Below are 19,512 nucleotides of genomic sequence, written 5' to 3' on the forward strand. Positions count from 1 at the left end.
CATCAAGCTGAGCAATGGAATTATATACCAAGGCTTTTGGGTGAAATTTTAATAGTTTTAACAATCATTTAGTCAGACTCCTTCCTGTGTTAGCTGAAAGTCACTTCATTATATCATTTGCATGTTGGGTGGATAGGGTTTTAATTGGCACCTGGGTCAGCAAGACATTCTGAATACTAGTACTCTTTCTATATCCTCTGATACCCAAGAAGCTAGTTTGGCTTCATCTACTTTCAATTTGAACTTGAGAAGCATGGGGAAATGTTATCAAGCAACTGAAAAGACTTTATTGGTCACATGCTCTGGCCAGAAATCCAAAACACGGAAGGGAGAAATTATAATCATACCAGGGAGGAAAACAAGTCAGTATATAACCAGTGTGATAATGCTGCAATTGTAATCAACAACCCTGCACTGAAAGTCTGTCCATCCGTCTGGTCATCTACCCATCCATCTATCCAAACAGCCTACTATTTTTGAAGGCACTGTACCATTTGCTGAAGGGTCCCAGTTAGGTGGAGCAAGTTCCTTGCTTCCAGTGAGCTCAGGCTGCAGTAGGAGGGAGAAGTTAAGGCATAAAGGCCACACTACAGAAAAATTAAAGCAGTCTTTAAAAAGAAAAGCTTCTAAGTACCGAGCCAGGACTTGGAGGGATTCCTTAAAGAGCAGCAGAACATGCAATCATCATGAGGAGGGGCTCTGAAGATGTCAGGGGAACTGAAAGAACACGGAGAACTGGTGGGCAGCCCCGTGCGGCATGGGTGGACCATGCGCCATTCCACCTCCAGGGGCCAGACCAGGTGACCTGTTTTTGAAAGGTGGAAGAGCTCACTGGCTACCAAAATTTGTTCTGAAACAGGCAGAATTAAAAGAAAAGAAAAAAATCACATAATAGGCATGCTTTCTATGAGTAAGTCATTATTCGTCTTGAGGAATTCTTACTACTTTATAACACTTGATACAGAACATTTAAGAGATGATCAGAGGTAAGAAACAGCACAGAATCAAAAGTGGCCAAGGACATGGAAAAAGTTATGTTGTTTGAATGGGTAGCAAAGGTCCCTGTGAAGTTGGAATAATTACAGATACCATCTGCACCCAGGAAATGGGGAAGAGGTCCAAAGGAGAAAGCACCACCAAAAGTGATGTTAAATCCAGGATTACCTTAATGATTTTTATAGTGTCATTGCCTAAGGCACTGTTCACATTACTTACCAAGTAGCCAATTTGTTCAGGTATATTGGTTACATCTGTTGACCGCTTTCCGGGCTTATATTTTATGAAATAGAACAAAATACCGATGTGGTTTTGAATGAACTAAATTCCCAAATTCACCATGTAGCAGATCTCAAATTATATTTCTGCTGAGAGAACTAAAGGTACAATTCTAGACCAAGAGAAACCAATGTTTGACAAAATGAAAACTCACCCTGGGTAGGAACTGTCCTGTGTTCGCAGGTCCATTAAGCCAATCAAGCAAGAGAAAAGAGATCAAATTCCAGGGGTACTTACTCGCAGGCGACGGTGTGCTGCATCCACTCGGAGGAGGGTGGCCGTGCAGGCCATGGAGGGGAGGCAGGGAAAGTCCTCCGATGACCGGTGGGAAGAGCAATGGGTAGGGTGCAGCTGGATAGTGAGTCATGTGTCCATTCACTGCTGGGACGGGACATGCGTGGCTACTGGTGGTCATGGTTTGGGCCTCACAGAACGAAAGATGCTCTGGAGAGGGGACACATCACTCCAGGCCTTGAACCAAAGTGTGGAAGGTAAATTCAGGGCCAGAGTTGAGTCTGAGCTAAGTTCTGGGCCAAAGGCAAGACAGTTCAACAGACGACCTTGCTTCTCCCCAGCGTTGTTTCTGCACCTCTCATTTTGCTATGCTGATTCCAGAAAGGATGCCTTTTTTGTTGTTGTTGTTGTTCAGCTTCTCAGTGTAAGGCTGGGAAATCCATCACTTTAAAAGTCCAGAGCTGCTAATCCTGTAAGAAAAAAAGTATATCTCACACAAGTCAAAAATATTTTCTTCTTAAGTTATTATGCAAAAAATCTCAAATATTAATCTTTGTCTCCTAGTTTGCACTTCTTTCTCTTTACTCACTACCTTCATTTTCTTAAATGAAGAATATAATATACAACAGAGAGCTTCTACATAATTTCAAAATAACCCTGACTATCTGATATTAAATATCAACCTTTCCCCCTCCACCCATTCATTCCCTATATTCCTCACCTTGCTTAAGTTTTCTCCATGTTACTTAACTCGCTGCAGGTGGGACTGTTTTTGTCCTTCTCCATGATTAGAATGCCCTCAACCAGGAGGGCAGTTTTTCTTTTTTGTTAATGGCTATGTTGTAAGTTCCTATAAGAATAACTGACAGGTGTTTAATACTCAATAGTATTTACTGAATGAATGAATGAAATTTTTTTTCCTTGCTTCTGTTCTTGTAGAAAATTGATAGTCTGATGTCTTAACCTACCTGCTTTCAAGATTTTACATATTGTAAATGAACAACTTTGGATTTTAATCCATCCATTTGGAATGGCATACATACCCAGTAAGATAAACATAAATGTAAGAAAAAACTATAATGAAAAGAGACATGAAAATCAGTGAAATATTTTGTATCAGTTCCTTATTGTCAACAGTAGACACCTCTCTTGTAAGGACACCATCCATCGATCCCTCACCCCATGAATCAACAGGTGCCTACAATGGTTTGGTCCATCTCGTCAATCATCCATCTGTCAATCAAATCCTTACTTACTATTAAGCACCAGGTGCTATTGTAGGCACTAGGCATACACAGTGTGGAACAATGCTAATGTGTGTCATTAAGGACATTAAATTGCCCTGTCCCCCAACAAAAGACCCTCCAGGGACATTCCTTGAGACTGGGAATGGAAGAAGCCTGAAATACTTTCTAGGGTGGGCTGGCTGTAGATGTCACAGATAAAAGTCCCAAACTCTGGTGTCCACTGGATAGGAAGCCCTGAATATTAACCCATGTGGCACAAAACCAGAACAGTATCTCAAGGCCAACATGGAGTAGCTGCCAAGAGCAGGATTCTAGAGCCAGGCTCTCGAGGTTCAAATCATGGCTCCACCCCTTAGACAATTACCTTACTTCTCAACATGACAGGTTTTTTTTTTTTTTAATAAAAGCAAAAAAATTGGATTTAATTCAGAGGGCTGTTGTGAGGATAAAGGAGGTAATGAGATAATGCCAAGAGAAGAAGAGCACCCGGTGTAGTGTAAACACTAGGTGTTTGCTATTATGTGTTATCTCATCAAATGATATGCTTCTGAGACTAAGCTTGCTGGAATGGAAAAAGGCTTTGGGGTCCGGGCAGAGAGGAGAATCCATCGCATAGTCCTGGGAAAAGAATATTAGGACTAAAACTTTGGTCATGGAAGTAAAGAAGAAAAGGTGGGATTTGGGTCAGTTTGAGAACAAAGACTCTTTAAGACTTACTGATTTCTCAGTTTGTGTAAGTTACCCAGTTTGATTATTACAAACCCTGAAATGTTCCCATCAGTAACAACTCCCCTTTATTTGTTTACCCTGGGTCAGGCACCTCACTTCTGAGCGCTCAGCTTTAGCTCTAGGAATAGTCCTGGAGGGCATCCAGTATTGCCTTATTTTCCAGGTGAGAAACCTAAGTCTCAGGGAGTTTAAATGTCACAGAGTCAGCCTGTGGCCAAGCCAGCCTTTGGACCTAGATCTGCCTTTCCTACCATCTCTGCTCTTCCCCCTCTGCCCTGTGGCACTGGTGTGCATGAGCGTCTGCATCGTCTAGCTGTATCCAACGGAGGAAAGCATTCATGGGCAGTTGCGGTGTGAGTGGCTGTCCTCACGAAGATGACACTCTCCCCAGGGCCTTGAATCCCTGGCTTATTAATATTAAAAACGAACATCATCAACAGTGAGACCATATGGTCCCGGGTTCCCTAGAACTCACCTTACAAAGGAGACTACATTCCTGGATGGCTTATGTAACACACTTCCCACATGATGTCCCGCCCCAAATAGCAATGTCCTTTTCACACTTTCAAACCACAACTTGCTTCTGTGATGAAAAGGAAGTAAATAGACTTGAGAGGTGAATGCTTTCAGTGCTTTCTCGTCCAAAAATCACACACCATCTAACGTATTTAACACTTTTATTTTGTGGTTTGTAGCAAATTAATTAGAAAATAAAACAATACCATTTAGTATTTGCGGCATTTCCACTCAATTTGATTTTTAAATCACACACACAAAGCCGAGCATTGTTATAAACAGCCTTTTCTATCTCCATTAGACAAACTACCTCATTAACTGGTGGAGCTGACAGTTCAGCAAACCCACCCCCGCAGGGCACAATTCTTAGATTTTTAAAGCTGTTTGTTTGTGTTTTTTTTTTTTTTTTTTTTACCAACGAAGGACTATTTCTACTCTCAATAATCCTCTGTTCCTCTTTGCTTTCAAACACTGCAAATTTTCAACATCCTGCCTGCCTGGTTGAAAAGCCTGGTATCATGTGTAGGATCTTTAAAAAAAAAAGAAGAAAACTGCTTACAGTGATAATGGCAAAAGGAAAAAAAAATCAATGTGTTGGGAAAATCCTGTTATGTTGGTGGAAAATTGCTGGGTGCATGTTCACATATGTGACTGATTAAGGCTATTCCTGGAAGCAGAGAATTTCCTTTGTTCCAGGCTTTTAGAAAAAAAGATAGTCACTAATATTAGCAGTGCTTTTTTCTTCATGCCTGATTTGAGTTTGGGCTCATGGGAGGTTCCTCCCTTCACCACCTGAAGCAAAGCAAACAGGAGCTGGGTGGAAGAGGGGAAGGCAGTGTAGACCAGGTCAAGAGGTCATGGATCTACAACCCATGAGATTCCCTGGGCATCCGTTTCATCATCTGTGAAAGGTCTCAAGGGAAGAGGAGTAGGTTTTAAATCAAGTTTCTTAAACTGTGTTGTCCAGAAAGCAAGTGTTTTGCAAGAAGATAATAAATGAAAAAGATGCTGAAAGTATTTTAGAAGAGAAAATAAGAAAGGATTTTTAAATACTGCATGCATAGATATTATGCAGTCTGCCTTTGCTAAGTCGTGAGATGTCATGTGGCAGCTCTAACAGTAACCACATGGATGGAATGTGCCCAGGCAGTGTCAGGGTCTTGGGAATTATTAACAGACTGGATCTTTGAGGTCTTATTATTAATGAAACAATATATTTTCTCCAGTGTAATTTGTTAATGTTGTTGTTTCATTAAAAAGTTAAAAAAAAATTATAGTCCAGTAATTTCTCATCACATTTAATTCACCTGGGATTGTTTTTATATTTATTTTAGACCCAATCTACATGCGAGGTTCTGAGCTTATACTTCAAAACATTTAAAATGTATTTTGTAAACACGATCCTTGTATATGATTTTTCGAAAAGTCAGAGAGCTCCTTTAGACCAGTGGTCCTCAAAGCAGTGTCCCTGAACCAGCCATGGCATCACTGGGAAACTTAGAAATACAGATTCTCCAGGTCCCGCCCAGGACCTACTCAATCAGAAAATCTGGGTTCTAATAAGCCGTCTGGATAATTCTGATGCGGCTAAAATTTGAGAACCGTTGTTCCAGGCATAAGGTTGGAAAAGGTCTTCTGTGAAGGGTCAGAAAGTAAATATTTTAGATTGCAGGTCACACAATCTCTATCATAATTACTCAACTCTGCTTTTGCACCAACTTCCTGTGGTGCAAAAAAAAAGCAGCCGCAATCCATAGCTGAGTGGGCATGGATATATTTCAATGAAACATTATTTATGAGAACAGGCAGCCCATAGACCATGGCTTGCTGGCCAATGGCTTTGGATCAATAAAGAAAAATGGCAAACTATCTCCCTCATCTTAAGCTCCCCTCCCTACAAACAATTGCTTGAAACTCTTTCAGGCTTTTTTTCCTGTTACTTATATTTCTAGATAATGTACTTAAACTACTTTTTTCCATAATTTTGTAAAATTTTCTTTACTATTTGTTGATTGTTACTCTAAATAGGATGTGATTTTGTTAGGCTATTGTCCACACATACAAAATTCTCCCTCCTTTCTCCCAACATAATTTCATCACAATTAAAAAAAAATGAAAATCATTTACCTTATTATGCTTACATAATTATGACCAGGTAAATATTGTTACAGCTGAGCCACATGATATACTACTATATTTACAGATCTTAGTTTTTGTTTTTTTTCCCCTGTAGTTAATAATTGCTTTGTTTATGTAACTTGATAACTTTTCTTTGTATCTATGAGTAAATTTCTTTCCCAACTCTCTGACAGACAATTTTGGCAGACATGTCATATGATATATGAGTTCCACAATTGGAGTACTGCCCCAGGGCAGATGGGCTGCTTTCCCAGTCTTATGCATAGATGTCAAAATAAGACTTTCTATTATTGTGTCTCTTTTTTTTTTAGAACCCCCATTTCCTGTCTTTCTCTTTCCTAGTTACTTCTTCATCTGGATGGCTTTTTCCTAAGATCTTCCTGAAGAATGGTGTGTGGGAGGTACCTTTTTGAGACTTTGCATGTATTAAAATATTTTTATGCTATACCTCACACTTGGTACTTTGGCTAAGTATGAAATTGTGGATTGGAAATAACTTTTTAAATTAGAATTTTAAGTATGTTGCACCATTGCTTTTGAGCTTTCTACATTGCTTTGGAAATTTCTAATACTATTCTGATTTTGGGTCCTTTGTGTGTGGCATTTGTCCTTTTCTGGAAGCCTTTATAATCTTCTCTTTATCTCCTAGGATCTTTCTCTCTTACATTGTGCTAGGCACTTGGTAGTAGTTTTCAATCTCTTAACACATGTCCTTCTGTTATGGAAAATTTATGCTTCCTTTGATAATATCTTCCTTAACATATATTTTGTTCTCTCCTTTTGGAAGTATTATTTAGATAATATTTCCAATATTATCTAAATATTAGGCACCTTTTCAAGTGATTCTCTAACTTCATTATTCTTTCTCTCATATTCTACTTTTTATTTGTCCTACTTCTGCAATGTATCCTCCCCTTTAACTTTCAATTATTCTATTGATTTTTATATTTATGCTACCATATTCTTAACAACCATGAACATTAATTTTTTTCTTCTTTATTTATACATTCTGCTTTTTTGTAATGAATACCTTATCTTTTCTGAATGCCTTTTAAGATATTAAGAATAGTTCTTTTTAAAGTGTTATTTTGCTTTCTACATTGAATCTATTTCTTTTCATCTTTTTTCCTGTCATTTTATTTCTTTTGATATTATGCATTTTTCAGTTGTATTGTCTGCCCAATTCTAGCCCTGTCCATTTATGTCTAAAAAGGAAAACTTACTGCAAGCTCTGTTTTCATGAGCAAACCTTATCAAATGAGTGAGATTCAAGAAAAAGTGACCTAGCTGGGACATTTCTTTGGTATTCCCAAATGTTATATTTACATGTTATTCAGGAGTTGAAAGGCAGAATATGTCACCTTAAAATATGACTTTAGGAGTTCAGGGCTTGCTACCCTAAAACATGGTGCTTTGGTATATTGATTACTTTGATATGTAGGCACTTGAAAAATAGGAAAAACAGGGAGAAGCTTCCTCTGAGCTCCCCTCATCTGCCTAAAGACAGATCCTCCAAAAGGAACACAATTGTCACAAAATCCCTCTCTGGGAGTTTCATCAATGAGTGAAGATTGACCCTGTCACAGGAGATTAGCAGACTAGAAGTCAAAATCACACCCAGACTAACTTTGTCACAAACTCGTATCACCCATCGAGTCCCTAAGTGTTCATTCATCTTTCTTAAAAATCATTTATTTTCCTCTAAAAGTTTATATACCCCTTTCCTTACCCTACAAAGATGATATTTAAGCCTGAATTCTAACCTCGGGGAATTACTCATTTTTCTCTGGGTATCTCCTATATATAAATGTCAATAAGCTTTTGTTGCTTTTCTTTTGTTAATATGCCTTTTATTACAGAGATCTCAGGCAAAAACTCAGAAGGGTAGAGGGATAATCATTATTTCTCCCCTACAGTCTCTTTGGTAACTTTATTAAGAAATCCTCTAAGATTCTGCCCAGGATAGGGAGGAAAGAAAAGCCTTAATGAAAATATTTCTGGTAGATGGATGGAAAAATGATGCTCAGGCTGTTGGTGGGCTTATTAATTAAATATTTAGCTTCTCACTTCTTCCTTCTGTTTTCAGTCTAATGCCACCTCCCCACTCTACATTTATGTCTGGTATTCAGGACTCAGTATTCATTAATTTCTTGAAAGAGTAGACTTTCTTTCCTACCAGGACTATGTTATAGTAATCACCAGGATGTAAGAGGTGGAGGACAAGACTTAATGTTATTTTTTCAGAACTTCAGTCAATCTTCCTATCTCATTCATCATTCCATCTTTCTGGATATCTGGGCATCTGGTATCTGGGACTGCTAAAATCATACACAGCTTATATCTCCTGTTGCTTGTTTGTATCTCCTTTAGGCACTGAGCAATCTGCATTTTGCACTTTGCTTATTTATTCACTATTGCCCATCTTCAAAAAAAGTTGTTACCATTTCTTATCTGCAATTTAGCATCACTTATGTTCTTATTAACTTAAATGGTTTTACATTTACATTCCCTTTCTATCATTTTTGTAAAGATTTGGGAGGCAGTAGGGGAATTGCATGCTGTTAATCTATGGTATTTCACTAGAAATTCAGTAAATTAAAAAAGTAGCCAGTAGTCAAATAAGTTTGGGGAACCTAGACTGGATGATTCCTTATTCTTTTCTGCTCTAAACACCTTCTATGAAAAGGGAGCTCAATAATAATCCAAAAAGAATAAATGCCTATAAATGAATTTAACTAAGGAGGTGAAAGACCTGTATCCTGAAAACTATAACACATTAATGAAGGAAACTGAATAAAATACAAATTGAAAGATAGTACATACTCATGGATTGGAAGAATTAATAATGTAAAAATATCCATACTACTCAAGGCAGCCTACAAAGTCAACACAATCAAGTCAAGGGAATATAACGTACACTGTGATAACTAAAGTTAATAATACTATATGGCATATTTGAAAGTCATCAAGAGAGGTAGATCTTTAAAGCTGTCATCACAGTAAGATTTTGTAACTATGTATGGAAATGGATGTTAACTAGACATGTTGTGGTGGTTATTTCACAATTAATACAAATACTGAGTCATTATGTTGTATACCTGAAAGTAATTCAATGTTATATCTCAATTTTACTTCAGTGAAAAAAGAGGATAATCTAACTAAGAGAAAGAGGTTTACTCACGCCCCCCAGGTGAGATGCGGTTCATTCATTCAATGTCTAAATTGTTATTCCTATATGGCAAGAGTAGTGGCCCTGATCTGAGACTGGACAAAAAAAAGTGAGATTTAACCTGCCATCATGGACATGCCTTTTATTCATAAATAAGTAAAATTAAGATGGGATTTTACCTGACTTACGCCATGAACTTACAGGCATATTGGATAATTAGAAAATCCATTTAATACATTGGTGACTTGACATACACTTTCCTCCAGGTTGGAGAGGGCACTCTTGTGAGAGTGCCCTGGGACACAGGAGCCAAACACTTGAACATGGCGAGAAGTGTTAACTTTACATTCTACTGCCTTTGAGTGTACTCTGAGCAAGAAAACAAGTAGGATTTTTGGGGAAAACACTGTATCTATTCCCTCATACTTAAATTTAATAGCACCATGCCTTATGTGGCTAACATAAAAAAAAAAACAGACAGAAGTGAGTAAAAGAGAGGTTTTAAAATTTCTTGTGATGGGGCCCAGAAAACTCTTCTGTATTTCTTCAGCTGACTTAGTATTTGTTGTGGGTAAAATCTTTGCTTCAATAGACACTACATGCATGTTGCCTTTTTTTTTCCAGTGTATTTTAGCTCATACCTCCCTATTTATTTAAGGCATTGGTTCCAGGTAATGTCACTTAAAATTTTTCAAATGCATTCAGCCAAATACCTGTTTTCAGCAAAAATGCCAAACTCAGCATAAATCCTGTCAGTTGCTTTTGCTGCTGTTCTTGATAGAAAAGAAAAATGGCTATAAAGAAGTCAGTTTTACATGCCTGGTAGTTTTGCTGCCTTTCCTATATCCACCATCTTCATCATAAATATTACTGATAAAATTATGTTCAACTTAAATCAAGGGGAAGCCACAATGAGCAACTTGAACTTGTCCAGAAAGATATATTTCTTACCTTTTAAAAATTTAATTTGGAAATGAAATAGGTAGAAGGAAGTCATTTAGAGGGAATAATGCAGGTGAAGGGGTCCCTTAGACCCCCAAGTGAACAGATAGTGAAATCTGAATCACTCCTCTGTTCTGGAGGAGATTATTTGGCATATAAAAGACCTATTTTTAAAAGTCTAATCAGAATGTCCCTGCATGCTTTTTTAGACCATTTTTACAAGCTTCCATCTGCTAAAGAAATACAAAGTAAAAAATATGACTTTCAGAAAATAACAAGAGGAAATATACATATACTAGAATACACAGAACTCCAAGATTCCAATTACATACATTTTGTAAGTACTAATGAAAACATGAGTTTTTAGGGAGTCAATTTTCAGCCCAAAGTTGTTACATATGCTAGCACTGCATATATCTCTGAAGAGTCAGCATTCACCTAAAGTCTTTTCATACAGATTCCAAAACATAAAGGTATAGAGTATGTGTCGGACCAAATGTCTGCCTGTACCATTGCTTGTTTTTGAGAAAAGTGGGAGCAGGCAATTCTTCATTTAATGGTTTTCATGCTTTGGATCATGGAATTCTGCCAAATCAATTAGAATGACTGGAATAGGATTTGGTTCTCAAGGCAAAGGCAGCCATCTATAGGTTCTCAAGGGAAAGTCAGCTGTCTATAGGCAGGTTAATGGCCTATGAGGTAGCCTAAAAGAAGTTGTTTTCCCAGTGGGAATCTACATTGGACGGTGACCTACCCATTGTATCAATCTTATTATTGATTAGTTTTGAAGGCTCAACACACCAAGTTACCTTTAGTGTTAAGAACAGCATTTGAAATTTGTCAGGCCTAAGTCAACTACACAACTGTTTTGTATTTTTCCTTACTTCTCTCCTCATACAACAAACTCCCAAACTGTATCTCTAGACCTTAGATCTCAGAAGAAACTTCCTAGCCCAATACTTAAACATAAAACTTTTTGGAAGAATCAAGTGGCGAGTCTTAGCTGACCATAACTGATATAATATCAGCTTACATATTGAGATTAAGATTGATATAATGGTATCAGGTAGGGTATGTAAGTGTTAGTTACTGAAGGGCATAGTGCTGGAAAAGAGCTAAAGAAAAAGACATATTAGAGGTCCCTGGAACCTTGAAGTTTATAATAATATGGAGATTATAAAAGCAGAGATAATACCTTGCCATAGTCAAACTCAGTATGTATGCAAATTCATTGTTACTTGGAAATAAATCATTCCATATTTATTCTTTTTGTAAGAGGAAAATTAATATAATAGAAGTCATAATAGAGTCCCCAAAGTTGTGAACTTAAATAATAACTATTTAATATTCTTCAATATTTAAATATTATAACATGCTTATAACTTTTGGAGGTATGTCTACTCTAGAAAGTGAGGTCTAGCTATAAATGTAGTTTTAACAAATTTATACACTTGCCTTTTACAAAATCAAGAGAGCAAAAGAACAAGAATTCTCAAGGCACATATGAGTTATTTGTGTTGGTTAAATAAATGAGATGGTCACATGGTTTCCACCTATTTAAAAAGGAATCTGGACTGTCAAAGCTGCTACACAACATCTGGGCATTGAACATGGGCTGCCCATGCCTACTCCAGGTCTAGGAAGGTTCTGGCACTAATGGTGGTTTCCCCACTTCCATGAATGAGGCTAAGGGCATGTTAGGTGCTTCTTTAATGGCAAGCAGGGTCTCAAATTACTCTTGCTGCCCAATATGCAGTGGCTATGGGTTGTAAGCCCTCATTCTCATCAGCTGCTCAGTTGGGACAGATCCCTGTCTCTTGATTAACTCTCCCATACTCCCGAGCGCCTTCTGGCTGAGGTGAAGGTACTCCACCTAGCTACTTAGCTCTCCACCTGGCTCTTGCCAGTTGCCTCCTCCTCAATAGCTGGGGTTGATCCCCATGCTTCTGGCTGCTAGGTTTGTATTTATGTCACTCTGGATGGGCAATTTGGAACTATCAACGCAGCCCTGATCTGCCTCTGCATTTTTGTAGCTTGGCCCATGCTCCATCCATAGTGGGTTCCTCTTGGAGAGGGGTCATTGCCCACTGTGTGTCATACTGTTAGCTCCTTTGAGAATAAGGTCTGTTGCCAGACAAGTTACCACAGTTCAGGTCTTCTCCCATCCCACATTCTTTTCATTCCAAACTACCTTTACTTCCTGAGGCCAAAGAAATATTAGTAGAACAGAACTTTCCAGTTGGTTTTCCAAAAATGGGTAAGAAATACGCACTGGCAGGGCAGAGCCTGGGGGTGGGGGAGCTGGACTAAAGCCCTTGCCTTGATGCATTTATCCATTAGCAAACTCCTTTGTTTGGGCTATGATGAGACATGCAAGTATTATTAACCTGGGTGTAGCATGTAAAAAAGGTTGTGAAGCACTACATTAGAATTACGACACTACAAAGGAAAGCCCTGACCAAATAAATACATTTTTTTTTCAGTTGTGGAAGAATGCCTAATTTCTTTAAACTAGATTTGATAGGACTCTAACCCCTATACTACTTGATGGTGGGGGATTCAGTCTGTAATTATTAGGGCTTTCTCTCTCTTCAGGGGTTGTGCAAAGGGCCTGTGATCTTGATGTAATCAAAACATTGGGGGTGGGCTATAAGAAAAAACACAGACGATAACAAATGTTGGAGAGAATGTGTAAAAGTTGAAATACTTTAACATTACTGGTAAGAATGTAAAAGGGTACAGCTGCTTTGGAAAATGGTTTGCTAGATCCTCAAAACCTTAAACAGAGCTACCTTATGACCCAGGAATTCTACTCCTGGGTATACACGCAAGACAACTGAAAACATATGTCCAACCAAAAGCTTGTTTAAAATCCCAAAAAGGGAAACAACTCAAATGTCCATCAGTTGTTGAATGGATAAGCAATATGTGGTCTATTTTTACAATGGAATATTATTTGATCATAAAAATGAATGAAGTACTGATACATGCTACAACATGGATGAACCTTGAAAACATTATGCTAAAGGAAGGAGGCCAAACATAAAAGGCTATATATGAAATGTCTAGAATATGCAAATCCCTAGACAAAAAATAGATTAGTTATTGGCAGGGACAAGGGGGAGGAAGGAATGGGGAGTGACTCTTAATGGATATGAGGTTTCTTTCAAGAGTGGTGAAAATATCCTGGAATTAGGTAGTGATGATGGTGGCACAACATTGCAAATATACTGGAAACCACTGACTGTACAACTTAAAAGGGTAAATTTATGTTATGTGATTTATATCTCTATAATTAAAAAAAGAAATAGGTATCTAAATCAACCAACCAACCAACTGGCCAATGCATGGAGACAGCCCACACAGGTTCTATTGATACGTGCCCAAGGTTTGAGCCCAGATTGGCATGTATGCCTAGCCTTCCTGGCTTCTTGGCCATGGGCACAGGGTGGAGCCTCCCCAGCTCACCACGCAGCCATTTCCCTTGGAAATGTTCTCTTCCCCAGAGGGCTCTGCCAGGATCAGGTCTGGGTTCTCACCACTCATGGGCCTCATGCATTCCCTCCTTGTAGTCATCTTTAAGGAATCTTCCTTCTCTCCTTCGTCTTCTCTTACGCATTTTCTTAAGATCTTTAAATTAGGTATTTTTAATGTTCCTATCTACTTTTATTCCCCCTGGAAGGGATTTTGTGAATAAACTTGCATTAGTTACTTGAAATATATTCAACACATTTACAAAAAAAGTGACCAACATATTTATACACAGAAAACCAGCTCTGCAAAGAGTTATGCTCAAGAACATGTACTAAGAAAAGTGGGAAGGCAAAAGGATGAAAGAGAGTGACAAGGGTCTTTCATTCTGAGCCAGGGGAAACCGTGAAGAAAGTCTGGAGGAGCAGAACTTATATAGTCCTTCATTCACATGAATAGGACATTGTCTTAGTCCACTTGGGCTGTATAACAAAATATCACAGATTGGGTAGCTTATAAACAACAGAAATTTATTTCTTACATCTCTGAAGGCTGGAAAGTCCAAACTCAAGGTGCCAGCACAGTCCTGTTGTGGTGAGCCCCTCTGCCCGTTCATAGCTCACCACATCCTCACATGGTGGAAGGGGTAAGCTACGTCTCCAGGGTCTCTTTTACAAGGACAATAATCCCAATCATAAGGGCTCCACCCTCGTGACCTAATCACCCTCACCTCCTAATGTTATCACCTTGAGGGTTATAGACTCCAAATATGAACTTGGGGGAACTTGGGAAAGGGGTGCACCACCATTCAGACCATAGCAGACATAGAGTTAGGCTTCTGTGGAATAGGTGCACTGAGCCAGTAGACTGACTAATGGCCCCCAAAGGGGTTCACATCCCAATTCCTGGAACAAAGGATTATTGTCTTACATGGCAAAAAGAATTTTGCAAATGTGATTACAATTAAGGATCTTGAAGTAGGGATAATTTCCTGGGTTATCTGAGTAGCCCAATGGAATCTGAAGAGTCCCTATAAGAGGAAGGTGGAGAGAGAGTGAATAACAGAAGAGAAGGTGATGTGATGACAGGAGCTGAATTGGAGTGAAATTCAAGGCAGAGGGAGGGGCTGGGAGCCAAGGAACACAGTCGGCCATGAGAAGCTGATGAGGTAAGGAGACGGATTCCCTCTTCACAGTCAGAAGGAACTGACCTTGCTGACCCCTTGACTTTAGCCCAGTGATACTGGTTTGGAACTACTGACCCCCAGAGCTGCAAGAATAAATCTGTGTGGCTTTAAAACCATTAAGTTTGATGTCATTTGTTATAGGAAACTAATTCATCAGCTCACTTTAAGCCTTAAAGGACCCAGTCAAGAACACAAACCACAAACACTGATGTATTACGTATCCCAGAGCCAGTAGACAGTTTTGGCAAGACAGATTTTTTTTCCCGTGGCGAAAAAACCTGATGTGTGGCGTTGGTTAGGAAGCAAAACCTGAAGATTCTCACAACTGGCTCTACAATTTCCTCCAACATTGATGCGGAAATGAAGCTGAGTGGTGTTCATTCTAGAGAACATGTAGGCTCAAAGAAGAGGCCAGGGGTCAGAGTAATACCAAAAGAAGAGGCAAGAGGGTGGTATCTTTGAATGGGAATTCCTGAGGAGGTATTTAAAATGTTTATTTGACTATTTTGCCTTTATGCTTTGTCACATGAAAATTATGCAAAGCCATTTGTCAGCAGCCTCAGAGCTTTCCTGAAGATTGCCCAAGTGTACACCTACGTGATGGAGCCAGGTGCCCTGAAACAGAAACAACGGAGGCAGGTAATGAAAGGCTCGTGCACGCATGTGCATTTCTAGAGAGAATCTGGGACAAGAGTAGCAAATGTCATTGTTTTTTAAAACTGATTTTTTTTTTTAAACTAAGAATTTCCTTCATTGTCTTAATTCTCCTAACTATGGTCCTCAAGAGACTTAGGGGTAGAAAAAAGAAAAGATGGCAACCTCTTTTCCATGAAGACATGTCTATTCTATTTGGGGAAAAATAGAATTCACTTATTCTATTTGGGGAAAAAAGATACTACCTAGAAGAAAAAGGAAATGTTTAACCTTATTTGAACCCGAAATTTGGTCCCCCACATTAGGGAATGGCTTCTTTACTTTTTAAGTCATCCTAATGCTTTTTTTCTCCCTAAGGTAGGCAGGGAGAGTTATTGTGTGGCCCCCAGTCCTGTCTTGGGAACCCCCTCTCTGCTTCTCCATCTGTTTGTCAGAAAGACAACTAAAAGCTGGTTGGTAGATCAAAGAAGTCAAATCTTGAACCTAATTTGCTTACCTCATCTGAAGAAAACACGCATGCAACAGAGAGAAATATAAAACCAACATAAGAAATCTACCAGGATGTACTTCCATGCAGCACTGCTTCAAGGCAGTGAAACTAAGTGGCTCAACAACTTACTCAGATTATGCTGATCTCCAAGTCGCTTTTGGAACACCTTTTTGAGAAAGATTATAGCTAGAGGTAATGTGGCAGAAACATTGCTATGTTCTCACCAAATCCCATTTCCTGTTCCTTCTGATCACACAGCCATACAATATCTCTGCACTTCCCCTGCAATTAGGTGAGGACATGAGACTGAGTTCTGGCCAGTGGACTGTGAGTGGACACGATGTTCTCTTTTCCCTCAATTGCTGGCTGGATGCAGAGGGTCCTGTAAAGAACTCTGATGACCTAGAAGACAGCAGAGCCACCATGGAAGGAGCCTGGGTCCCTGAATGACTGGGTAGAACGAACCTAGTAACTTGCATTGGATTGTGACATTAATGAGAAAGAGACTGGAATTGTATTAAGGCACTGAAATTTGGAAATGTATGTTATAGAAAGACTGATTAACAAAGTCATTTGTTCTATAGAAATAATCACCTCATGACTTTATATTTGCAATCCCATTTTTGCTTCCCAAATCTCTCCTTACCCCTCTTCACAAGACTTCCTTCCAAAATTATGTCTAGTTAACATCCATCACCATGCATAATTGCAGTTTTTTTTGTTCTGATGAGAGCTTTTAAGATCTACTCTTACCAACTTTCAACTATACAGTATGGTATTGTTAACTATAGCTACCATGCTGTGTATTGTATCCACATGACTTATTTATAATGGGAAGGCTATACCTTTTGACTCCCTTCTTCCATTTCACTTACTGATCTCCACCCTTGCCTCCTAATCATCTGTTCTCTGTGTCTCTGATCTTTTTTCTAGGTTCATATGTGAGAGATATAATGTGGTATTTGTCTTTGTCAGACTGGTTTCACTTAGAACAATGCCCTAAAGTTCTATGAATGTTGTTGTAAATGGCAAGGTTTTATTATTTTCATGGCTGAACAATATTCCATTGTGTGTGTATAAATACACACACACACACATATATATGCACACACACCTATATATACACCCCACATTTTCTTTACCATTTTTCTATTGGTAGATATTTAAGTTATTTCTTTATTTTAGTTATTGTAAATAATGCTGCAATCAACATAGAGATACATATATCTTTATGAGTTAATTTTCTTGAAGTGTAATTGCTCGGTCATATGGTAGTTCTGTTTTTACTTTTTTGAGGAACCTCATGCTGTTTTCCATAGTGGCTGCACCAATTTACATTCCCACCAAGAATGCAAAATGGTTTCCTTTTTTCCACAGACTCACAAACAATTGTTATTTCTTGCCTTCTTGATATTTGCTGTTCTAGTAGGTATGAGGTGATATCTCAATGTGTTTTTTTTCATCTTTTTTTTTTATTTTGACATCATTAATATACAATTACATGAGCAACATTATGGTTACTAGACTCCCCCCATTATCAAGTCCCCACCACATACCCCATTATAGTCACTGTCCATCAGTGTAGTAAGATGCTTAGAGTCACTACTTGTCTTCTCTGTGTTAGACTGCCTTCCCTGTGCTCACCCCTACATTATGTGTGCTAATTGTAATGCCCCTTAATCCCCTTATCCCTCCCTCCCCACCCATCTTCCTCAGGCCCTTTCCCTTTGGTAACTGTTAGTCCATTCTTGGCTTCTGTGAGTCTGCTGCTATTTCGTTCCTTCAGTTTTTTCTTTGTTATTAAACTCCACAGATGAGTGAAATCATTTGGTACTTGTCTTTCTCCACCAGGCTTATTTCACTGAGCATAATACCCTCTAGCTCCATCCATGTTGTTGCAAATGCTAGGATTTGTTTTCTTCTTATGACTCAATAATATTCCATTGTATATATGTACCACATCTTCTTTATCCATTCATCTACTGATGGACACTTAGGTTGCTTTCATTTCTTGGCTATTGTAAATAGTGCTGTGATAAACATAGGGGTTCATATGCCTTTTTCAAACTGGGCCCCTGCATTCTTAGGGTAAATTCCTAGGAGTGGAATTCCTGGGTCAAATCGTATTTCTATTTTGAGTTTTTGGAGGAATCTCCATACTGCTTTCCATAATGGTTGAACTAATTTACATTCCTACCAGCAGTGTAGGAGGGTCCCCCTTTCTCCACATCCTCACCAACATTTGTTGTTGTTTGTCTTTGGTATGAGATGATATCTTAATGTGGTTTTAATTTGCATTTCCCTGATGATTAGAGATGTGGAGCATCTTTTCATGTGCGTTCTGGTCATCTGAATTTCTTCTTTGGAGAAGTGTCTGTTCAGCTCCTCTGCCCATTTTTTAACTGGATTATTTGCTTTTTGTTTGTTGAGGTACATGGGCTCTTTATGTATTTTGGATGTCAACCCTTTATAGGATATGTCATTAATGAATATATTCTCCCATATGGTAGGATGACTTTTTGTTCTATTGATGGTATCCTTTCCTGTACAGAAGCTTTTCAGCTTGATATAGTCCCACTTGTTCATTTTTGCTTTTTTTCCTCTTGCCCAGGGAGATATGTTCATAAAGACGTTGCACATGTTTATGTCCAAGAGATTTTTGCCTATGTTTTTTCAAAGAGTTTTATGGTTTCATGACTTACATTCAGGTATTTGATCCATTTTGAGTTTACTTTTGTGTATGGGGTTAGACAATGATCCAGTTTCATTCTCTTAAATGTGGCTGTCCAGTTTTGTCAACACCAGCTGTTGAAGAGGCTGTCATTTCCCCATTTTATATCCATGGCTTCTTTATCATATATTAATTGACTATATATGCTTGGGTTAATATCTGGACTCTCTATTCTGTTCCACTGGTCTATGGGTCTGTTCTTATGCCAGTACCAAATTGTCTTGATTACTGTGGCTTTGCAGTAGAGCTTGAAGTTGGAAAGTGAAATTCCCCCAGCTTTATTCTTCCTTCTCAGGATTGCTTTGGCTATTTGGGGTCTTTTGTGGTTCCATATGAATTTTTAGAATTATTTGTTCCAGTTTGTTGAAGAATGCTGTTGGTAATTTGATAGGGATTGCATTGAATCTGTAGATTGCTTTAGGCAGGATGGCCATTTTGACAATATTGATTCTTCATAGCCAAGAGCATGGGATGAGTTTCCATTTGTTAGTGTCCTCTTTAATTTCTCTTAGGAGTGTCTTGTAGTTTTCAGGGTATAGGTCTTTCACTTCCTTGGTTAGGTTTATTCCTAGGTATTTTATTCTTTTTGATGCAATTGTGAATGGAATTGTTTTCCTGATTTCTCTCTCTGCTAGTTCATTGTTAGTGTATAGGAATGCCGCAGATTTCTGTGTATTAATTTTGTATCCTACAACTTTGCTGAATTCAGATATTAGATATAGTAGTTTT

At 38.5% G+C, this 19,512-nt stretch overlaps 1 protein-coding gene across 1 annotated transcript in view; it reads right to left on the reverse strand.

The window, feature by feature from the left end:
• The window catches only part of RARB (retinoic acid receptor beta), a 708,617-nt gene that overhangs the window by 383,285 nt on the left and 305,820 nt on the right, over nucleotides 1–19,512 (reverse strand). The window contains exon 3 of the mRNA XM_036886166.2: nucleotides 1,513–1,979. Within this exon, the coding sequence (XP_036742061.1) occupies nucleotides 1,513–1,690 (178 nt within the window). The 5' untranslated portion in view covers nucleotides 1,691–1,979. The remainder of the gene's footprint in view (nucleotides 1–1,512; nucleotides 1,980–19,512) is intronic.

Source organism: Manis pentadactyla, chromosome 14, assembly GCF_030020395.1.
Source record: "Manis pentadactyla isolate mManPen7 chromosome 14, mManPen7.hap1, whole genome shotgun sequence".
Classification (NCBI taxonomy): domain Eukaryota; kingdom Metazoa; phylum Chordata; class Mammalia; order Pholidota; family Manidae; genus Manis; species Manis pentadactyla.